At 40.2% G+C, this 24,805-nt stretch overlaps 1 protein-coding gene across 2 annotated transcripts in view; it reads right to left on the bottom strand.

Annotated features, from left to right (window-relative positions):
* The window catches only part of ZC3H8 (zinc finger CCCH-type containing 8), a 34,115-nt gene extending 9,681 nt beyond the window's left edge, over positions 1–24,434 (bottom strand). The window contains exons 1-9 of one of the 2 annotated variants that reach the window (XR_002342488.1): positions 24,261–24,434; positions 18,978–19,074; positions 10,538–10,772; positions 8,600–8,739; positions 5,685–5,807; positions 5,165–5,276; positions 3,797–3,906; positions 2,350–2,399; positions 51–1,571 (exon numbers count right to left, since the gene is read on the bottom strand). Coding sequence is in view for 1 of the 2 variants with exons in the window: in XM_005662275.2 (XP_005662332.1) it covers positions 2,370–2,399; positions 3,797–3,906; positions 5,165–5,276; positions 5,685–5,807; positions 8,600–8,739; positions 10,538–10,772; positions 18,978–19,074; positions 24,261–24,340 (927 nt within the window). In the remaining variant the exon portion in view is untranslated. The remainder of the gene's footprint in view (positions 1–50; positions 1,572–2,349; positions 2,400–3,796; positions 3,907–5,164; positions 5,277–5,684; positions 5,808–8,599; positions 8,740–10,537; positions 10,773–18,977; positions 19,075–24,260) is intronic. The other variant, XM_005662275.2, reaches the window with a different exon arrangement.

Here is a 24,805-nt window from a genome sequence, read left to right as displayed (position 1 = left end):
CCCCTTGACTTAGTTACGACTGGAAGTGTGACCTCCTGACTCTTCTTTACCTGCTTCGCCCACTTCCGGACTCCCTTCCACTCTGTTCTCTGTATCCATGATTCTGATATTGTTTTGCTTATCCATTTGTTTCTTCAGGTTCTTCATGTAAGTGAAATCACAACAGTATCTGTCTTTGTCTGACTTATTATGCTTAGCATAATTCCTTTAAGGTCACTTCAGAAAAAAATTTATATAATTTAGCCCTTCCTCCCACATGGAAAGTACAAAGTAGAGAGTGCTTCCCTACTGTCTGACTTTGGGCTTTGCTACAGCACTTACTTTGCTCAATGGGTTGCAAGTAAATGTGAGTGATGCCAATAAGGTTTTGCCCTCTTGTCCTTCTGCCAATGCCATGAGAAAAATATGCCCCAGCTAGCCCCCGTCCCAGGAGAGGGAGACAAATGTGGGGCAGAACCATCCCAGTGGTTCTGCTTTATGAAGCAGATCCAACCCAGCCAAAGCAAACCTACATCAGCCCACTCCCAACCAATCTGCAGATGCAGAGAAAAAGGAGCATTTACTCTTATATGCTACTCAGAGTCTTGTGGTTGCTTTTCAACACTGTTATTGTGGCAACTGTTAACTGATAAAATTTCCAAGGGATGAAAATATAAACATAGAAATCAAAACTCTGAAAGCTAAAAAAAATTACAGTACTTTACAGCCTCATGATAAGGAAGGATTTCTTAAACAGGACACAAAATGCAAAATCTACTAATGAAAGAGATTGCCAAAATGAGTAATTCTGTTCACTGCAACATTTTTTAAAAAGTGCAAAGATGCAAAATGCGTGAAGACCTGCCACACATACTTCCAAACCATTTATATATATCAATTTATAAAGGACAATCAGCCCAATATAAACATAGGCAAAAGACATTAACAGCATTTCAGCCTAAGAAAAGATGCTGAACTAAAGCTATGTGACACCACCTTTACACCCACTAAGTTGGTTAAAAAAAAAAATAAAGTCTTTTTCTTTTCTTTTTTTTTTTTTTTTTTTGCCTTTTTTTTTTAGGGCTGCACCAGCAGCATATGGAGGTTCCCAGGGTAGGAGTTGAACTGGAGCTATAGCTGCTGGCCATAGCCACAGCAACGCGGGATCTGAGCCATGTCTGCGACCTATACCACACAGTTCACGGCAACACCAGATCCTTAACCCACTGAGCAAGGCCAGGAATCAACCCCTCAACCTCATGGTTACTAGTCGGATTCATTTCCACTGCACCACAACAGGAACTACAAAAAAATTAAAGTCTTGAAAATGCAAAGCATCAGTGGGTATGGGGCAACAGAAATTCTTTCACACAGCTAGTGGGAGCAAAAACTGTTTTAACTACTTAAGAAAAGATTGGCATTAGGAGTTCCCGTCGTGGCACAGTGGAAACAAATCCAACTAGAAACCGTGAGGTTGCGAGTTTGATCCCTGGCCTTGCTCAGGGGGTTAAGGATCTGGCGTTGCTGTGGCTGTGGTGTAGGCCAGCAGCTACAGCTCCAATTCAACACCTCTATGTGTTTCGGGTGCCACCCTAAAAAGATAAAAAAAAAAAGACTGGTATTAGCTTAAGTTTTAAGATGATATAACAATTCTATTCCTTGGTACATACTCAGGACAACTCAAAAACATTTACATCAGAAGACAGATAATACAGTTATTTATAACAACAGTTCATATTTAAAAAATTGAAAATAACCTCAACGTCCATCAAAAGCAGAATGACTAAATAAACTGTGACATTCACAGAATACTATTTAAGATTAAAAATGAATGACAGAGGCATACATATACATGAATGAATCTTAGATGCATAATGTTGAATGAAACCAGCAAGTCACCAATAATACAGAATATGACACTATTTAAATAATATTGAAACACAAGCAAAACCAAATATAATATTTAGTGAATCATAAACATCTGGTAAATCTACAAAGAAAATGGGAGTATGAAAATACAAGAATATAGTGACAAATCCAGAGAGGGAAGCAGGTCCATGGAGATGCACATATATATTTACTTAAATGTATCAAGTTTTTTTTTTTTTTTTTGGCCATGCTCATGGCATGTGGAAGTTTCTAGGCCGGAAATCCAACATGCACCACAGCAGTGACCTGAACCAGTACAAGACAATGCCATATCCTTAACCCAATGTACCATAAGAGAATTCCTCATATGTTTTATAATTCTTTTAGTGGAGTAAGAGAGAGAAAGAGACTTCATTTGAGAAAATGTAAAAAGGTCTATGTTCCCATGCCAATTTCTAGAGATGTTTGAGAGGGGGGAAAAGTGTTAAATTCTAATTTTACCTTTTTTATGTATTTTATTTTCATGATGACTTCTTTTCAGGATCCAAAACCTAATATGGGAGGGGGCAAATCACACAATTATTTTTATGCATTAATGTCTATTTCGGGTATATCATCATACTCTTGTAATATGAAAAGATTCTAATAATACTCTTCTCAGTAGTCATCTAATAATATTTACTATAAGGGGAACTGGAAAATGACTTTTCTCTCTCTCTATTTCATGTAATAACCAGATATTTGGTTGAATTTCTAATTCTAAGGTAACCCTTCATATTTCACAACCTAAAAATATCCAGAAATGAGGACCTTTGACTTTCTAATATTTGCATATGCTCAAGGGAACTTCTGCCACAAGATGGAGTGGTTTGGTTTTTTGGTTCCTGGGCCAGGGATTGAACCCAGTGACCCAAGGCACATTAGTGACAATGCTGAATCTTCAACTTGCTGAGCCACCAGGGAACTCCTGGTTTTAAGTGAATCTTTTATTTTCACTTATATTTCAATTTAATTTTTTTTTTTTAATGGTTGCACCCCCAGCATATGGAGGTTCCCATGCTAGGGGTTGAATTGAAGCTGCTGGAGCTGGCCTACACCACAGCTCACGGCATTGCCAGATCCTTGACCCACTGAGCAAGGCCAGGGATCGAACCCACATCCTCGTGGATCCTAGTCAGGCTCGTTACCACTGAGCCAAGCCGGGAACTCCTCAGTTTAATTTTGAAGAGACTGGCTCCAACTAACACATGGGAAATGAAAGAACATAAACAACTATTATTTTTTAGTTCTTTTTCTACAGTCTGAAAGAATATATGAAGAAAACTTTGAAATAACTACTTAAGTGTGTTTCAATACAACTAAAATATTTATCAACAAATGCATCTTAACTTTCCTTCTAAGAGTATAACAAGAGTTCTGTTTCTCTTTGCTTTGTTTTCCTTTGGTTAACTTAGCTACTAAGGTTGCTAACTACTGAAGGTTTTAAGAACATTCCAATTTATACCAGCAATAAATATAAATTTTTCTTTAGGCTACAAGGAAAAATATACAAATGAACAGTAATTTCTGAAGCTGAAGTAAATCGTTAGATTATCAGTCCTCTTATATCTCTCATGCTAACCTATGAAGCACTCTCCTTTAGGAACAGTATCTTTTCAAATTCTCACCCTTAGTTCAAGCACATTCTTTAAAAACAAAAATTAAAACTGTACTGGAGTTCCCGTCGTGGCTCAGCCATTAACAAACCCAACTAGCATCCATGAGAATGGGGGTTTAAACCCTGGCCTCGGTCAGTGTGTTAAGGATCTGGCGCTGCTGTGAGCTGTGGTGTAGGCCGGCAGCTGTAGCTCCGACTCGACCCCTAGCCTGGGAACATCCATATGTCGTGGGTGTGGCCCTAAAAAGACAAAAAGACAAAAAAAAAATAAGTAAATAAAACCATACTTACTTTAGCCAACAGTTCTTGTGTTTCAGCAGTCAATGGAGCATGTGAAAACTTGCAATATTCTCCCTGATAACACTTTGCTCCTGTATGGTAAAACTTGCAAGGATATTCATGTAACCCGAATGTTAAGGAAGTGAACAATTTTAATCCAATTAAAATAATGAGTTAATAATTTCCTATGTAAAGTTCTTTTCTACTGGTAGAAACATTCAATTCTCTACTTAAAATATGAGACAATAAATTATTAACTGGGTTATAAGAAAATCCAATTTTAGAATGATTATATAAGTAAAGTTTGCTGGTTATCACAGGACACTTTTCTTTCATATCCATTCTTAAAATAAATTATAGGTATGTTTCACTGATAATAAGAAAGGATGTATATTTTAAATACTATGAGAAAAATATGCTTATTTTGAAAGCATTCTTTTAGAGTGAAAGGATTAAAGTCAATGACAATGATTAAGTCTTATGAATCTGAATCTTTCATATAAAAAGGCTTGTTTAAAACAGGATCAATTTATAGAACTTTAATATTTGTTTCTGGGAAAATTTCCTGAAGTCAGAATTTGAGGAGTTCCCATCGTGGCTCAGCGAAAACGAATCTGACTAGTAGCCATGAGACCTCGTTCAGTGGGTTAAGGTTCCGGTGTTGCCGTGAGCTGTGGTATAGGTCGCAGACGTGGATTGGATCTGGCATTGCTGTGGATGTGGTGTAGACCAGCAGCTGTAGCTCCAATTTAGTCTCTAGCCTGGGAACTTACATATGCCACGGGTGTGGCCCTAAAAAGACCAAAAGCAAAAAACAAAAAAAAATAGAGATTCTTGCACTGAATGGCTATAGAAAAACTATTTTTGTGGTGATAAAAAAAGGTGCAATTAATTACCCTGAACTGTTTATGTTCCATGTTTTCACAACATGTCTGGACCATCTGCACTGAAGAATTAGGGTTATTCTCCAAATTAAGGGACAATTAACCTCTATACAGTACAGAATATACAGAAAACAAGTAGCTCCAAACCATGTAATTCTTGACTCTTTTATGAAATAGACCATATGAATACAGATTTAATTAGTGGATGTCACAGCAGAAATTTTGAGAAAGTTTTTCTGGGACTTGAAAAGGTCTCATGAACCTGTTACCAGGTTGAGAGGATTTTCACTTGAGAGAATTTCTAAAGACTCCTTTCATGGGCGAGAAAAAAAAAAAAATCAATGTACACTTTAATCACTCTGATACTGAGTTAAGCTTGGATAGCGCAATTTTGCCATAGTTAAAAACAATGGTTTCATTCAGAATTTTACATATTTAAAATATTTCATAAATATTTATAGAAAGTAAAATTATTATATCTTGTTATAAAGGATATTATGCAAATACAGACAGTTTTCGCCTCTGGTACAATATCCTTGTACATAAAATTTACACATTTCCTTTTTCTTCTCTATTTCTGCATCATGGTCAAATTTACACTGGTCTCCCTAGGCCAAAGGAAGGAACAAGGAAAAGCCATTATTTCTCATACTTAAGTCATTACAATTTTCACTTAACTTTAGCTAAGTCAATGATTCCAGAAAAACACAGTCTTAGAAACAGTACAGTCTAATTCTTAATGAGCTATCTTATAACCATATCACATATATCTGCTTAAAATTTTGTTAAGTCCTCAACATTTTTTACACAAAACATGTTTTAAAAAATCATCTTTCTTAAACATAAAAGACTATTTTAGTAAAATTTTCTAACTGAACCTTTTCCAAAAGGAAACAGTTCTAAAATTGTACAGGCATGCTTTTGGAATGGCTAATGGAAACAGGAGTTGGTTTTAGTACATTTTTTGCTATACTTCACATTTTAGTATATTTTTGCTTACACATTTTTTTTAATACCTTAATACATTTCCTTTCAAGAAAATATTTACAAATTTGTTTTCCCTGGCGTTGCACCGTGTGTTGGTTGATGAACCCTTGACTCATTCTCACAGGCTGCTGCTTCTCTTTAGGTTTACCATCCTTTGAAAACAAAAACAAAAAAACTAAAAGTGAGAAATAAAAAATTAAATATTTCATAACGTTGTCTAAAATTATTTTAAACTGCCTTTAAAACATTAAAAAGAAACTCTTCTAAATTGGCTTTCATATAAGATTTAGATTTTTGGGAGTTCCCGTCGTGGCGCAGTGGTTGACGAATCCGACTAGGAACCATGAGGTTGCGGGTTCGGTCCCTGCCCTTGCTCAGTGGGTTAACGATCCCGCGTTGCCGTGAGCTGTGGTGTAGGTTGCAGACGCGGCTCGGATCCTGCGTTGCTGTGGCTCTGGCGTAGGCCGGAGACTACAGCTCCGATTAGACCCCTAGCCTGGGAACCTCCATATGCCGCGGGAGCGGCCCAAGAAATAGCAACAACAACAACAACAAAAGACAAAAAAAAAAAAAAAAAAAAAAAAAAAAAAAAGATTTAGATTTTTGTATACATCAGTTGAAAAGATGAATGTTTTGTCAGTTGCAACAGCATTTGTCTTGAACATTAGTGTTTGTGCAATTTGAGTATTTTATTGTACTTTTCCCTTATTTTTAAAAATTAATTTAAAAACTTGGAGCTCCCTTGTGGCTCAGTGGGTTAAGGATCTGGCAACGTCACTGCTGTGGCTCTGATTACTGCTATGGTGCATGTTCAATTCCTGGCCTGGAAACTTCACATGCTGCAAGTGCAGCCAAAAAAAAAATTTTTTAATTAAAAAACTTAAAAAGGGGAGTTCCCATTGTGGCTCATCGGAAACAAATCTGACTAGCATCCATGAGGAAGCAGGTTCGATCCCTGGCCTTGCTCAGTGGATTAAGGATCCAGCATTGCCATAAGCTGTGGTACAGATCACAGATGCAGCTCAGATTCTGCATTGCTGTGGCTGTGGTATAGGCCAGCAGCTATAGCTCCTATTGGACCCCTAGCCTGGGAACCTCCATATGCCATGGGTGCGGCCCTAAAAAGACAAAGACAAAAAACAAAAACAAAAACAAAACCTTAAAAAGGGGGTTAATGTTGTGGCTCAGCAGCAACAAACCCAACTAGTATGCAGGAGAACAAAGGTTCAATACCTGGCCTCGCTCAGTGGGGAAAGGATCCACCATTGCTCTGAGCTGTGGTGTAGGTCACAGATGTAGCTCAGATCTGGCGTTGTTGTGGCTGTGGTGTAGGCCAGTAGCTGCAGCTCTAATTCACCCCTAGCCTGGGAACTTCCATATGCCATGGGTGTGACCGTAAAAAACAAAACACTTTAAAAAGTACAACAACCTGTGATAAAAAATGATGTCTAAAAACAAGGCTCTTTAGAACAAAGGGACAAAACTGGAAATCATGAGATAACCAAAGTAGTATAATCTTTAATTTCAATGAGATGCTCATTAGGTGTAAACTGAGTATATTCACAAGCTCAAACTAAACATAATTAGAAAAATACCCTCAAAGATGATGATAAAGGTATGGAAACAAAAGGAGACTTTAATATAAAACAGAATTTCATTTTAGCTCTTTAGAAATATAAATCACTTTTAGAGTGTTAATGTGTACAACTTAAAACTTCTACATACACTAAATTCCTGCATACAGTCTGAGGAACTCAGTACGTGCAAAGAAGGGAGCTGGCTGTATATTTATGTGATCTGCTTCGCAATAATGTCAAATTTCTACTTAGCACCATCAAAATTACATCAGTTTTAACTTTGGGTTTTGATTATGTTATTAAATTCCAACAGATATGTTTACAACCTGTTCCTCATGTAGAAGGGCTGTCAGCTTTGGCTGAATAATCATTTGAGGTGATGTAAACCAAATGAAAATGAATACTGCTGGGTCTAGTCCTGTAGCAGCCCTGTGTGACCAAGGGCAGTTACCTGCACCTAGGCTTCAGATTCCTCTGTTGTAAAACAGATCTCTATAAATATGCTTTAATCTATAGCATTTGGTATTTCTAACACTTTACCACACCTAACTCTTGCCTCCTGGACCAAACCAGCAAAATACTCTGTCGTCCAGTTTAGACGCCCTCAGAAAAGCAGAATCCAGGAGTCACTTAATGTTCTTTCTGATTACATCTGCAGACCAAAGAAGAGGAACTTCTACAAAGCAAAATACCAGGAGGACAAGGGGTGTGTGGGAAGGCCAAAGCTCAAAAATATTCATTGTTCATTTCCAGAGGGAGTCAAAAACCAACAGATGAGGGGCTGCAACAGCGGAAACTTTGTAAGACGTGTGGCCTTTGCAATGGCCTCACGTCAGTCTTTTTTTTTTTCTTTTCTAGGGCCGCACTCACGGCTTATGGAGGTTCCCAGGCTAGGGGTTTAATTGGAGCTGTAGCCGCCGGCCTACACCACAGCCACAGCAACTCGGGATCCGAGCCACTTCTGCGACCTACACCACAGCTTATGGCAATGCCGGATCCTTAACCCACTGAGCAAGGCCAGGGATCAAACCTGCAACCTCATGGTTCCTAGTCAGATTCGTTAACCACTGAGCCACAATGGGAACTCCGTATCTGTCTTATCTTCTCCCTGATTCCCTGCTTTTCCACAGTCACTGACAGCACAGCACTCAGAAATCAGGGGTATGAGTGAATGTGTTCAGGGGCAACAGGTACTGACACTGAGGCTTGAAGTAGGTGCTAGCAGGTAACTAGTGCAAGAGAAACCAGTGCCCCACTGAGAAAGAAGCACTTGGAGCCCATGGGGAGGTGGGGGGTAAGAGGAGATTTCCACTGCAGTGCAAGATACAAATCTGTGCAAGTTAGAAACTGGAGGGCTGGTGGTATACCTGTTCCTGTGAGCCATTGCTCCTCAGGGAAGCGCTGGATCCTTTCTCTGCAGTGTCAGGCCATTTTCGCTTCATTTTCTTCTGTTTACCATTCTTGTGAATAGCTTTCAGGTTCTTATTTTTATTTTTTTGTTTAATAGCTAAAAACAAAAAAGTTAAATTTATTTTTTAATATTTTATTCAAGTATGGTTGATTTACAATGTTCTGTCAATTTCTGCTGTACAGCAAAGTGACCCAGTCATCTCATATTATCTTCCATCATGTTCTATCCCAGGAGATTGGATATAGTTCCCTGTGCTATACAGCATAACCTCATTGCTTATCCATTCTAAATGTAGTAGTATGCATCTACTAACCCCAAACACCCAGTCCATCCCACTCCCTCCCCCACAACCTTGGCAACCACAAGTCTGTTCTCCATGTCTGAAGAAAGTTAAATTTAAAAAGCAGTTTACTCTTAGGAATTATATTCTATAATAATCCAGAAGTTCTCCACTGCCCAAAGATTAAAAACGGGGATGATGCTGACTTGTCTCTCTCGACACTCTGAGGTTAGGAGAGCAAAAATAGAATTAATGTATTCTGAATCCCAAATTCATTCTTTGTGAAAATAGATAAGGTACTGTCAGGAAAAAAGCAAGATAATTCATGGAATCAATCTTGTTAGCCATCAGCCAGATCCTTTTGAAGTGTTCAGAGTACAATGGATCTAATTAGGAACTGCTATATAGCACTGTAATAGTAAAAGCTTAAAATGTTTACTTTTTTTTTAGGGCCGCACCCATGGCATATGGAAGTTTCCAGGCTAGGGGTCCAACTGGAGCTACAGCTGCTGGTCTACACCACAGCCACAGCAACTCCAGATCCGAGCTGCATCTGTGACCTACACCACAGCTCACAGAAATGTCGGATCCTTAACCTACTGAGCGAGGCCAGGGATCGAACCCACATCCTCAAGAATACTAGTTGGATTTGTTTCTGCTGAGCCACAGTGGGAACCTCCAAGCTTCAAATGTTTAAAATGGCTGTTAGAATATTCACTGAAGAGATTAAGTTTATCTATTTTAAATAGAAAAACATTTTAAAAAGAAAAAATAAAATAAAATGAGAGGATTAAGAATTTCATTTGCACAGAATTCCTATCGTGGCCCAGCGGGTTAAGAACCCGACTAGTATCAATGAGGATGCGGGTTTAATCCCTGGCCTTGCTCAGTAGGTAAAGGATCTGGCATTGCTGCAAGCTGCAGTGTAGGTCGCAGACAAGGCTTAGATCCAGTGTTGCTGTGGCATAGGGCAGCAGCTGCAGCTCCAGTTGACCCCTAGCCCAGGAACTTCATATGCCACAGGTGCAGCCCTAAAAAAAGGAAAAAGAAAAAAAAAAAAAAAAAGAATTTCATTTACAAGAGCTCCCCTGTGGTGCAGCAGGCTAAGTATCTGATGTTGTCACTGCTGTGGCTCAGGTCACTGCTATGGTACTGGTTCAATCCCTAGCCTGGGAACATCCACATGTCCTGGGCTCAGACAAAAAAAAATACCTGTCCTGACTATGGCTAAATTTCATTTTAGTTATCTAAAGGAATGTATGTTTGAGTTTAGTTGATACACTACCATCCCAGGCATTAATTAAGCCAATCCTCTTTAGAGGATAGAACACAAGCATGTGTATCTTGTACTTCACACATGCTGAGGCCAGAAACTTAGTATTTTCTCTTTCAAAGTAGTCATGTACTTTGAAAATCCTCCTGCATGCTCCCTCCTCCTGCAAAGTGAGCATTTGCACACAGCATGGCCAGCTCACATCTGATGTAAAGATTCATGAAAGTCCTGATCTTACCATGATATAATGCAGGAGAACAACACTCCCCCCCCAAACATATATGGACAACTGTGACTGCTTCTCAAGACAACTCTAAGTGATAAAGTGGTTTGACTCTTACCTTTCTGGGTATCCTTTGCTCCCTCTTTCTTTGCAGATTCCTCAGGAAATGATAGGGACTGAGTAACATTGGCCTTCTCTTTAGCTTGTATATACTGCTGAAGCTCTTTAGCAAAATTATCTTCTGATTCCTGACCGCAGATATCATTATCACTGTATACATCATAGTCCTTACTTCTTGATTTTCTATGTTGCAAATTCTTTGGTGCTGTTGTAGAGCTTCCAAAGTGCCTAAACTAAGTGGAAATTAAATTTTCAATTTTAAAAACCTATCACGATTCAAAACAATCTGGTTATAAAGAAGAAACAAAGGAGCTCCTGTTGCAACTCAGCCAAAACGAACCTGACTAGTATCCATGAGGACAAAGGTGTGATCCCTGGCCTTGTTCAGTGGGTTAAGGATCTGTTGTTGTAGTGTGTTGCTGTGGCTGAAGTGTAGGTCATAGATGCAGCTTGGATCTGGTGTTGCTGTGGCTGTGGTGAAGGCCAGCAGCTGCAGCTCCGATTTGACCCCCCATGGGAACTTCCCATATGCCGTAGGTGCAGCCCTAAAAAGCAAAAAAGGCAAAAAAAAAAAAAAAAAAAAGAAACAAAGACTGGCCATGAATTGATCATTGTTAAGGTTGGGTGGTGGGTACACAGGGGATTCATATGCTCTTCTGTCCACTCTTATTTACATGAAATTTTTCAGAATTAAAAAAACACACACCAAAAAATGATACATCCATTCCTAAAGATGGTTTGAGGGAAGATTCTGAATTTGTACACTGTGTACTTTACTGAACTGAAAGATCAGAGCCTCATATCTTAATTATTTGATATAAAGGAACTACAGTATTACAGTTGACATTTTATTTCTCTCTCTGCATCAATTATACTTTTAAATGGTTTAATTCCATAGCTTGAAATTTCATAAAGGAGCAAGTAAACTGTCATGGCCCAACTGAAAACCCACTCTATTAAGATATACCATAGCTACCAAAGCCTATTTTTCTACTATAACTCATAGCACTGGTGGCAAAGGATGTGGCAGCAATGATGACAAGTAAGAAAGAACTACCCCGTTCTCTGCAATCAAGCTAATTTTACTTTCAGAAACAATCTTCTAACTCTGTTGTCAGAGCTGCCCCAAGGTGACAGCTACAAACCTAGGTACCCACAGGAACAAGAACTCAGGTATGGCAGCTGACCTGGAAGCAACTCAAGGTGATCACAGCAGACAAATTACAGCATAAATTTCTGTGTAAAAATTTCTGGTTACACGGGTGTCTATACTTGGGCACAGAGGTGTAAGCAGCTCCCTTTACATAAGTAATAACTTGTGTAAAGGTATTTGTCCTAAATGAAGAGATGAGATGACTTGGCAATATTACAAAACCAAGAAAATCATCAGCTACAGTGTTTTATTATACATTAGAGAAGTATTCTCAATTGATAGGATTCTTTTCAGATGGGACTGAAATACAGAGGATTCAAATGACTGCTTAAATACTTCCTTTCATGCAGTTGGCTATATACTCAGTGCTCTGACCTTTGCTGTTCTCTACATAATTTAGAAAGGATAAGAACATGATCTTAACATTGTTTTTCCCTTTTATAAAGGAGTGTAAAGTTGTTTTTTTTTTTTTAAGTAAAACATTTTCTTGCTTTTGAAGCAGGATGATTTACTGAATAAGTATGCCTCCTGAAATTCCACAGAAATAAGAGTACAGAAATGTAAAAAAGTAAAATTTAGATTTTAGGAGTTCCCCTCGTGGCCCAGTGGTAACAAATCCAACTAGAATCCAGGAGGACACACGTTCAATCCCTGGCCTCACTCAGTGGGTTAAGGATCTGGTGTTGCCAGATGTGGTCCAGGTCGCAGACACAGCTCAAACCTGGCATGGCTGTTGCTTGCAGTTGCAGCTCTGATGCGACTCCTAGTCTGGGAACTTCCATGTGCTTCGTGTGTGGCCCTAAAAAGACAAAAAAAAAAAAAAAAAAAAAAAATTAACTGTGCAACTGAGGAGCTGTCACCTAACTTTCAATTTGAAGTAATTAACCTACAATGAAATGACATGCCAAAAGATAAATCTCAAGAGAAGAAGCTAATTAACTTCTATAAATTCTAAGCAATGCATATACTCAATGAGAATCATGCTGGGAAATGGATAAGGTTTTTTTGTTTGTTTATTTTTTTTTCTGGCTACACCCACAGCATATGGTAGCTCCCAGGCCAGGGATCAAATCCGAGCTGCAGCTGTGGTGATGCCAGATCCTTAATCCACTAAATCACTGGAGAACTCACTAAGAAGTTCTTACTGTACATAGTGAAAAGACATCTTCCAAGATGAAATGTATAGGATCTCCTTACAGATCAGCATTAACAGTTAAATCTTTGCAATCAATTTTGATAGGGAACTTAACTTTGACCTCCAGTTAAACAAAGTATTATCCCAAAAAGAAGAATCCCGTTCTTCTCATTAGTAAACCTGTATAATAAAAACATGTATTATTATATGTTAAGTTTTATCAATAAAAAATTTGTGGAAACTTGTTTTCTCTCTCATTATACGTGTAGCTACATTCTATCTTCAACTTTGCTTCTTGGCTTGCAAAGCCTAAAATATTTGCTGTTTTGTCCTTTACAGAAAATATTTACTGACTCCTGATCTAGAAAATAAAACAAGAGATCAGGAGAAAGAGAAAAACTGATCCAGAAGAAGCAAATACTATTCAAGGAAAAGAAAAGAACATAAATGTTTTAAAGTAAATACACAAAGATATCAAGATGGATTATATATTTTTAAATGCCGGAAAGTTATAACAACAACAGAACAAGAAAGAACTTTTGAATAGTTAAATTATGATTAATTAAGTGAAGATATATAGAAAGAGGAAATTTCTTAGAATATAAAGAAAAAAGACAAGGACAATAAAAATAAAAGATTTCCCTTTATATGAAGGGTATGAGTGAATAGTCTCACTAAATACTTGAGGACAATGAATAAGATTCACAATCTCTACCGACATGAAAAATAAAGAACCTAAAAGCTTCCAGGGGTATAAGATTCTTACAAAGTAACTAGAATCACACTGCCAAGACCTCAACATTAGCAACACTGGATAGTAGAAGAAAATGGGGCAAGGGATTCCTGCAAAGCTCAGCAGGTTAAGGATCCAGTATCCAGCGTTGTCACTACTGTGGTTCTAGTCACCACTGTGGCGAAAGTTCAATCCCCGACCCATGGGCACAGCCAAAAAAAAAAAAAAAAAAAAAAAAAAAAGCAAAAGAAGGAGTTCCTGTTGTGGCGTAGTGGAAACAAATCCGACTAGGAACCATGAGGTTGAGGGTTCGATTCCTGGCCTCGTTCTGTGTGTTAAGGATCTGGTGTTGCCGTGTGCTGTGGTGTAGGTCGAAGATGTGGCTCAGATCTGGCATTGCTATAGGTGTGGTATAGGCCAGCAGCTACAGCTCCAACTCGACCCCTAGCCTGGGAACCTCCATATGCCGCAAGTGCGGCACCCCCCCAAAAAAAAGACCAAAAAAAAAAAAAAAGGCAAAAGAAAATGGGCAAATAACCTCAAGCCTAACTCTATTTCACCTAAACTATCAGCTGTCAAAAGTTTAATTTCATGTGTTCCTACACAGCATTGTATGCCAGCTAAATGAGAAACCAACAGTTAAGAAATGGTGCTAGGATTTCCTGTCCTGGCTCTGTAGGTTAAGGATCCAGCGTTGCTGTGGCTGTGGTGCAGGCAGCAGCTGCAGTTCTGATTCTTCCACATGCAGCAGGTGCAGCCATAAAAAAAAAGGTGCCAAAAAATTTAAATCACAGTAAGTCCCACCAAATACCTAGCAATAAATCTAAAAAAAGGTCTATAAGATGGGAGACGTCTACAAAGAAAATTATAAAACACTGCTGAGAGAAATTAAAGAGGACCTAAAGACTGGACGTTACAATATTCTAAAAATGTCAATTCTCCACAAATGATCTATAAATTCAATGAATTCCCAAGTGAAAATCCCACCAGGATTTTCTGTGAAACTTGACAAACTGTTTCTAAAATTTACATGGATGGGGTTCCCGTCGTGGCGCAGCGGAAACGAATCGGACTAGGAACCATGAGGTTGCAGGTTCGATCCCTGGCCTTGCTCAGTGGGTTAAGTATCTGGGGTTACTGTAGCTGTGGTGTAGGCCGGCAGCGACAGCTCCGATTAGACCCCTAATCCAGGAACCTCCATATGCCAAGGGTGTGGCCCTAAAAAGACAAAAGACAAAAAAAATTTATATGGAACTGCAAAGGGGTAAAAATAGCCAAGACACTTAAAGAAGAAAAACATGAGACTTGCTTACCTAATATTTAAACTCATTATAATAAAGCTGTACTAATTAACACAGTGAAATCTTGGGGGAAAGGACTGAAAAATAAACCAGTGGTAAAGAACAGAGAGCCCAGAAACAGACCTATCAGAACACAAACACTTGATTTTTGACAATGGTGACACTGCAGACGCATGGGGGAAAAGACAGTTCTTTTCTTCTAATGACTGGTGTTGGAACAACTGGATGTGATAATGAAAAAAAAGTAAATCAAAATTTGAGCCCTCGAGTTCCTGTCGTGGTTCAGCCGAAAAAAATCTGACTAGCATCCTTAAGGACATGGGTTCGATTCCTGGCCTTGCTCAGTGGGTTAAGGATCTGGCACTGTAATGAGCTGTGGTGTAGGTTGCAAACACAGCTCGGATCTCACATTGTTGTGTCTGTGGTATAGACCAGCGGCTACAGCTCCGATTTGACTTCTAGCCTGGGAACGGCCGTGAATGTGGCTCTGAAAAGACCAAAAAAAAAAAGAAAAGAAAAAGAAAAAAACTTTGAGATCTCTATCCCACAGTACACAAAAAATCAATTCTGAATGATTATAAACTTAAGTAGGAAAGAAAAAAAATAAACTTTCAGAAAATACTGCAGGGCATTATTTTTATTATCTCAGGATTTTTTTTTTATGGCCACACCTGCAGCATATAGAAGTTTCCAGGCCAGGGACTGAATCTGAGATGCAGTTGCAGCAACACTGGATCCTTTAACCCACTGCGCTAAACAGGAGATCGAACCTGTGCCTCTACAGTGACCCAAGCCTCTGCAGTCAGACTTTTTTTTTTTAGGGCCATATTTGTAGCATATGGAAGTTCCCAGTCAAATGAGAGCTGTTGCTGCTGGCCGATACCACAGCCACAGCCACACTGGATCCTGAACCCACTGAGTAAGGCTAGTGATGGAACCTCATCCTCACGGATACTAGTCAGGTTTGTTACTGCTGAGCCGCAGCTGGAACTCACCTATCATAGGATATTTAAATAAAACACATAAAGCATTAACTATAAAGAAACATTAATAAATTAGAAGACATTAAAATTAAAAACCTTTTTTATTTTTGTCTTTTTTGTCTTTTTAGGGCTGTACCCATGGCATATGGAGGTTCCCAGGCTAGGGGTCGAATCAGAGCTACAGCTGCCGGCCTACACAAGAGCCACAGCAACACCAGATCCGAGCCGCGTCTGTGACCTACACCACAGCTCACGGCAACTCTGGATCCTTAACCCACTGAGTGAGGCTAGGGATCGAACCAGCAACATCATGGTTCCTAGTCAGATTCGTTTCCACTGCGCCACAACAGGAACTCCAAAATTAAAAACCTTTTATCAAAAACTGCCATTGACTGCCAAGTCACAAAAATAAGCAGACATTTGCAACACACAATCCACAAAGGGAGAGAAAAATCCCTATATCCAAAATAAAGGCTTTAAACCAGCACACAAAAAAGGGAAATCCAAATCGAACAAATAGGAAAGATGTTCCATCTCGATAGTAATAAAGAAAATACAAACTAAATTACAATGAGATATCTCACCAGACGGCAAAAAAATAAGACAAGTAACAAATATCAAGTGTGGAGCAGTAGAAATACAGCCTCTTGTGCACTGCCTTTGGGGATAAAAGTCAGTACAACTGCTTCGGAATACATTTTGGCACCACAGTAAAGGGAAAGATGTTTATACTCTAAGACCCAGCAGTTCCACTCCTAGGTCAATGCAGGGGACAGGTACAGCAGGACGCAAGTGAAAAGATGTAACAGCATTGGCCGGAACCTCCAAAACTGGTCACCCACCACATGTCTACTAATCCCAGAATCTAGCATATTCAAATGATGGAATGATATGCAACTAAGAAGATGAATAATAAGTATATACCACAAGGCTTTCGAATCTTATAAAAGTAACAATTTATAAGAAGAAGAAGACAGAAAAGGACACGTACAACACTATTCTATTTCTATAAAGTGTAAAGACAGGCAAGAGAAAATGGCCTTCTTAAAGATGACAGCACTAGTAGTAAAACTGTACAGCACAAAGAACTGATTGGTATACAAGTTTGGACTGTAGCTACTGCCAGGAGGGAAAGGAAATACGACAGAGACAGCAGGCGTCAAACATACTGTGGGTAAAGCTTTCTTGACCTGCATAGTGTTTACCTGGGTGTGTGCTTTTTAATTAGCTGTGATACTCATACATTTATGTTTTACACACTAGCAAGCAAAGAGCCTGGCCTGAAGTAAGCCTACTTAGAAATAATCCAGGTGTCTGTCTTCTCATGGTATTGTCTCTAGGAAACTCCTTAAGATAATCATAGGAGGCCGTATCTGCCCATCTCCTGAATGGGGTTACACGGACTGGGCATGAAGGACTGAGGCCTATGAGACCAAAATTGAACTTAAAAAGATGTGGGAAATCCAAGCTGCAGTACCAGAGCTCTCATCCACAGCAGCCACATGTGCCCTAAAGGGCAAAGGTAGTTACATACGTGGGTAGCTGAGAGGCTCCCTGAGGAGATGAAGATGCTGTACCTGCTGTATCTTTTGTCCTAAATCCTTTTATAAAGCTAAGTACAAGAGTATCATGTTAAAGTCCATGTATCTGGAGAGTCTCGCTGCCAATCTGAACCCATTCTTGGGTAGCCTGCTAAAATATAACAATAAAAAAAGTTCAAAAAGAAAAAGAAGTGGGAAAGGAGCAGATATTGGCTTCCCTGTGAGTTGACTGTGTCCTCCCCAAATTCTTATGTTGAAGTCCTAAACCTTAGCACCTTAGAATGTAGCATCACGGAGTTCCCGTCGTGGCACAGTGGTTAACGAATCCAACTAGGAACCATGAGGTTGCGGGTTCAATCCCTGCCCTTGCTCAGTGGGTTAACGATCCGGCGTTGCCGTGAGCTGTGGTGTAGGTTGCAGACGCGGCTCGGATCCCGCGTTGCTGTGGCTCTGGCGTAGGCCGGTGGCTACAGCTCCGATTCAACCCCTAGCCTGGGAACCTCCATATGCCGCGGGAGCGGCCCAAGAAATAGCAACAACAACAACAACAACAACAAAAGACAAAAGACAAAAAAAAAAAAAAAAATGTAGCATCATTTGGAAATAGGGCCATTATATGCATAATTATTTAAATGAGTTCATTAGGGTGGGCTTTAATCCAATATGGCTGGTGATCTTATAAGAAGGCGAAATTTAGACACATATATTCACACCGGAAGAATGTCTTTCAAACATGAAGGCAGAGATCAAGATGATGCTTCTGGAAGACAAGCCAAGGAAGACCAAAGATTGACAGCAAACCCCCCAGAAATAGGGGGGAGGCATGCAACAGATTCTTCCTCACAGCCCTTGGAAGGAACCAACCCTCTCAGTACCTGGTTCTGGAACTTCTAGCCTCAAGAACCATCAGACACTACATTTCTGTTGTCTAAGTCACCCAATATGTGGTACTTTGTTATGGCAGTCTTAGTAAACTAATGCAAGCTTCATGCTAAAAATCACTAAGGTTAGCTAAGTTAGTAAATCAAAATGTTTAAGCTAATTTTAAAAGAAGTTTTTGACACAGTTCACAACCATCTCAGAGACAGGGAAAACCAAGATAAAAGCCATGTACTAAAAACAGTTCATGTTAAATGACAACAAAGTTCTTAAATGATAAATTTTTTAAAAAGTATAACCAGAGGAGTTCCCATTGTGGCACAGTGGTTAACGAATACAACTAGGAACCATGAGGTTTCAGGTTCGATCCCTGGCCTCGCTCAGTGGGTTAAGAGTTAAGGATCCGGTGTTGCCGTGAGCTGTGGTGTAGGTTGCAGACGAGGCTCGGATCCCAAGTCGCTGTGGCTCTGGCGTAGGCTGGTGGCTACAGCTCCAACTAAACCCCTAGCCTGGGAACCTCTATATGCCAAGGGAAGCGGCCCTAGAAAAGACAAAAAGACAAAAAAAAAAAAAAAAAAAAAAAAAAGGATAACCAGGTATTCTTTGATATAAATAACGGGGTCTCAAATGCTGACTAAAATGAGACCAACAGGATCCCTAATTAATGTCTCACATCCATTCCTGTCTTTTTCAATACACCAACTTAATCTTACTTTTTTGGGAATTTGCTCACACTCCAGTTTTACTTCCCATTTTACTCTCTCTTCTTGTGTTTCTTCAACTTCTGTATCATCTATTTCACCATCGACTCTGCAGCAAAAATATCAAATAACATAAAAGGGTTTTTCAACTTGAAAAGGGTTCAAACCACAGCATTAAAATTCACTGCTTTGGTTTCTCTTCAACTTGCCCACAAAGAAATTCCAAATTCAAATTCTGCTTCAACTAGTCTATAGAAATAACGTACAGAATTAGGATGAGTAGTAAATGTCAACATATGTTTATGAGTAAACTGCAAAGCTGAAATTTTAGATTATATAACCTGATGTTCAACTATTAGAAGCTATATAAAATCATATATTCATTCAACAAATACTGGCATACACTCGATTCTGGCCTTAAATCCTGGGATACAACAATGAAAAAGACGTTGTTTCTGCCTTCTGAAAACTTTCTATATGCTTGGGAGAAAGCAAGCAAGCAAGCAAACAAGCAAGCAATTTCAGCATGGTGTGATAAGTACTGGTGCATGTCTAAGGAACGTTTAACCTAGATTTGGGGCCCAAGGTTTTCTGAACCTAAAAGATATATACGAATTAAAAACAAAGAGGAATGTCAGGAAGGACAGTATTTCAGGTAGAATGCGGGGCACCCTGAGGTCAGGAGAGAGCCAAACTTGGATTCTGGTGGGAAGATGAAGAAGCAAAGTCATTTTCAGACTCACTAGGAGACTGAGAAGTTGGACAGGCATAGATACCATGTGAGACAACTATTTGAGGATATTCCAGCAAAACTAAAAAGGAACCTAAGGGAGTTCTCATCATGGCTCAGCGGTAACGAACCCAACTGGTATCCATGAGGTTGTGGGTTTGATCCCTGGCCCCACTCAGTGGGTTAAGGATCCGGCATTGCTGTGTAGGGGTAGCAGATGTGGCTCGGATCCTGTGTTGCTATGGCTGTGGTGTAGGTCAGCTGGTGCAGCTCCAATTCGATCCCTAGCCTGGGAACCTCCATATGCCACAAGTGTAACCACCCAAAAAAAAAAAAAAGCAAAAATTACAAAAAAAAATTAATAAAAATAAAATGAAAACGAACCTAAAGAGATGAAGAAGGGAACTATAAGAAACAAAGAAGCCCAATAAAATGTACAGGTAAATCCAAATAATGCCATAGATACAGGGAGCTGAAGACAACTGTGTCTCAGCAAGTAGTGACTACTAAATGTAAAAGCTTAAGACAGAGTTCCCATTATGGCGCAGCAGAAACAAATCTGACTAGGAGCCATGAGGCTGCAGGTTCGATCCCTGGCCTCACTCAGTGGGATAAGGATCCAGCGTTGCCGTGAGTTGCAGTGTAGGTCACAGACATGGCTCAGATCTGGTGTGGCTATGGTTGTGGCATAGGCCAGCAGCAGCAGCTCTGATTAGACCCCTAGCCTGGTAACCTCCAAATGCCACGAGTGCAGCCCTAAAAAAGACAAAACAAAAAACAAAAAACAAAACAAAAAAAAAAACCAAGATTTTAGTGACCTGCCAGGTAAAGACAAAGACTAGGCACTGTATGTTCTCAAAAGAACATGGTACAAACATGAAAGCACCGCCAGCACAAGAATGTGAATCATGGCTTTGTGCTTCTTCAAAGTTACAAGAGGAGATCAGGCTTTACAGCCTCATCCAATTCAACAGTTTACTACCACTGATCTGTTCCCAGTCAGAAGTTCGGTCACATCCACCAGATGAGGGACCGAGCTATACGCCTGCTGCAGAGGCCAATGTTATGAGAGCCAATAAACCAAATGCTGAGGACTTTCCCATATTCTAGTTATCATCTTTTGGAGTGGAAAGCAACCTCTCCCCAGGTAGAGCGGTAACGGCAGAGCAATAACGGCAGCAGCTGACACTTGCATCATGCTTCCTCCGTGCCAGGTGCTGTTCCATGCACATCACATGTATCACAACAGCCCTAGGACATACATACTATTGGTAAAAAGCCCATTTTACAGATGAGAAAACTGAATGCAGAACACAATATAACTTGTCACATATCTAGCAAATGGCAGAGCTGCAATTTGAGTCCAGGCAGGCAGGGTCTTTCTTATTCGAAATACCCACCTGGATATCTACTAGACTCAACATTATCTCAAAACTCTTGTTAATCCTCCTGCTTTCTTAAACAGCAACTTCAGCCTTCTAATAATACAATCCCAAACCTTAAAGAAGACTTTACCACCTCTTTCATATTTCCCATCCAATCTGTGAGGAAATATATTTTATCTTCAAAATTTGTCCTAATCTGGAGTTCCCTGGTTGGGGATCTGGTGTTGCCACTGCTGTGGCTCAGGTCGCTGCTGTGGTAGGGGATGGATCCCTGGCCTGGGAACTTCTGCATACCGTGGGTAAGGATATATATATATATCCCTATCTGACCACATCTTGCTACTGATACTATGATCCAAGGTACTCTTGCCCCTCTTCCATTCTACTCTCAACACAACCAGATGCCCCTGCTAATAGGTCACCCTTGGCTAAAAACCCAGTAACTCTCATCTCATTCAGAGGAAAAGCCAAAGTCCTTATTATGGAACCTACAAGTCCCTTACACAACCGGCCTCCTGGTTTCCCCTCACCCCGCGCCCATCCCATTGCTTCTCAAGTTCTTCTCTTCAAGTCTTGCCATTCTTCCTCCACTCATCACTCTGGTCACTGGCTCCCACCACTCAATCACAGCAAGCTCACTCCACATCAGGACCTTCATATGGAATGCTCTGCCCATAGAAGATCAACCTCTCTCACTCCAGGTTCCTGCTCAAATATTACTTACCAATGTTACTAGTGAGGCTTTTCTTTCTTTCTTTTCTTTTTCTTATTTTGTCCATACCCATGGCATATGGAAGTGCCCAGGCCAGGGAATGAACCCATACCACAGCAGTGACCCAAACCTTAGCAGTGACAATGCCTGGTCCTTAACTGCTGGGCCATCAGGAAACTCCTAGTGAGGGTTTTCTTAACTACCTTCTTTAAAAGACCTGCACCCTCCCACCATCCCATCCTCCCTTATCTCCCTACCCTGCTTTCATTTTCTCCACATCACTTATCACCTAAAATACTAATATCTATGTATTGTCGGTACACCAAGAATATAAATCTCACGAGCACAGGGATTTTTATGTTTATCTATTTCTATATCCCCAGGGCCTAGAATAATGTCTCATATATAGCAGGTGCTCAATAAACAAGTAGTTTTACCTTAAAATTATTAGGAAAAGTAACCAGGAACCATAAAAGCTTGATTCATTTGATGACATTTAAAACAAACTAAAAACTATACATCGAAAATAATGCCACAGACAATCAAAAGACAAATAACAAACTGGGGGTAAAATATCTGCAGGCTAGAGATCCTAATATTTTAACAAGAAAGACCAGCCAAGAGAAAAACAGGCAAAGAATGTTCACAGACATGCGCCATACTTCAATACCATTCTTTGCCTAAAAGTGTCTTTTATGTAGTTCAGTTTTTGTGGAACTTCTGTCCAGTGCCTTATCAAATTGATAGCTGGTACTGGTTTTTTATTCATAGTTATTCACTTCTGTGATGATTCACCTTACTGAACTCTCTTATGTATTTTTCTCTTTGCTCTTTAAAAAAATATTATAGCTGATTCACAATGTTGTCTATTTCTGCTATATGGCAAAGTGGTCCAGTGATATATATATCATATATATATATATGATATATATACATGTTACATGTATATATATCATACATATATATACACATCCTTTTTCTCATATTATCTTCTATCATAAGAGACTGGATACAGTTCCCTGTGCTATACGGTAGGAGTATTTTAATAGTTTATTAATCAGTTCGTCTTGTTTTTCTTTGTAGATGATCATTTCACTGCCAATAATTAGTGTGTCTCTTTTCAGTTATGTATAGGCCTAAGTTTTAGTTTAGCCACTTTGCCTTAGAAGCATGGTGATGAAATCACCAATCTTTGAGTGACTGGCCGGGTAACTTAACCCTAGTTTGCTACATGCCTTCATATTTGTGTAATCTTGGCAAGTTATTTATCCTCTTTGTGCCTCAATTTTCTCATCTGCAAAAATGAGGATAATATCTTCAACGGTTGTTGTGAAGATTAAATGATGAGGGAGTTCCCTTCTTGGCTGAAGAGTTAATGAACCTGATTAGGATCCATGAGGATGTGGGTTTGATCCCTAGCCTCGCTCAGTGGGTTAAGGATCTGGCGTTGCTGTGAGATGTGGTGTAGGCCAGCAGCTGCAGCTCGGATTAGACTCCTAGTCTGGGAACTTCCATATGCTGAGGGTGTGGCCCTAAAAAGAAAAAAAAAAGAGAGAGAGAGATTAAATGACATATTTCAGTATTTCACATAAGGAACATAGTAAAGCTCTTGATGATGGACTGAATTAAGGTGATCTTTCCATTCAAGTATGTGAGACACAGAGAAGTTAAGGCATTTGAATGATACAGAGAAAGAAAATCAACCAGACTAAGACATATCAAGGATGAGAAAAATAATGCGTCATGGTTTGGACTTAGGGAAATTAGGAGAAACATCTAGAAGAAAAGAGGGGTTCTAGCATTTCAAACTCATAGGGAAAAAAGTGAAAGAAAACCTAGGTATAAACAGGTCTCTAAGAATGAGATCAATACCTGAGCGCCATCTGGCCACCCATCTCAGTACCTTTTTCAAGCCAAAGGAAATATTATATCCCAATGGTGTCTGCTGCTTTATTACAATATTTACGATCTTTCTATGTAAATCGGGAGACTAAAAGCAGACTACTCATTGTATATCCTTCACTGCTTAATGAACTTAGGATGTCGTCTTTTCTACCAAAAAGCGCCTAGCACGTGTAATGAGAAGTGACAAATGATCGGTATCCTTCAGAAGCTGATGATCTGAAAGTGCAAATGCTATGGGCACGCAGGTGGGCTCCCACCCGACCAGAGGGGCCCGAGCGCAGAGAGAGGGGCATCCCGGGCCTCCCTCGCCCCCACCCCGGTAGCCGCCTGGACCCCGCCTCTCCCCAGACTCAGGTTCCCAGGACCGCTGGCCGCAGCGGGCTACGAACCCGGCCCCATCTCCAGCTCCTAATCTCTGCCCCGGAACAACCTCTGGACGCCCAGCGGTCCCACGCGTTCCCCGCGGGACCTCGCGCCCTGGCCCCTGCCGCCTCCAGAAGGAACGAAGGGGCGGAACCCGGCCGGAGCCCCTGCGTTCAAACCATGAAAAGACTGGGGATCACCTTTCGTCACAATCCGTGGCGGGTTTCTTGCCGAGAGCTGGGTTAGGGGGTTTGGAAAAGAGATTCTCAAAATCCATCATCCGCTCCAGAGCCGAGCCCCGCAGCTACGGAGCAACAGAACAGCCTGAGGAGGAGTGGCTCCCGGCCGCGCACTGGCCCGCAGGTGGTCCGGCGCATGCGCCGCTCCGTTCCCGGCTCTGCGCACGCCCGCTCTCTTCTTCGCCGGCGGCTGTGCGCAGGCGCCCTTCTAGTTCTGTTGTTTCTGATATTGTTTTTGACATGCTTTTTGATATTTATCTCAAATGTTTCGTAGAATTTTAGAACTTAATCCTTGGGACTTTCCTTTATTTCACGTTAGTGAAAGATGTGCTCTCAAAGTCACAACGTTTTTAAGGAATGGTGGAAAGTTAAGGTTTGAGCACTCACTTTGTACCAGGCATCTTTTCGTTCCCCTCATCCTCACAGCAGCCCTTTAAGGAATATGCCATTAGCTTCTACGTCTTCAGATGCGTGAACAGAGCTGTGGACAGATTTTGCGATTTGCA

This window comes from Sus scrofa, chromosome 3, assembly GCF_000003025.6.
Source record: "Sus scrofa isolate TJ Tabasco breed Duroc chromosome 3, Sscrofa11.1, whole genome shotgun sequence".
NCBI classification, from domain to species: Eukaryota; Metazoa; Chordata; class Mammalia; order Artiodactyla; family Suidae; genus Sus; species Sus scrofa.
The sequence above is the reverse complement of the archived record's forward strand: the minus strand, read 5'-3'. Positions and strand labels throughout refer to the sequence as shown.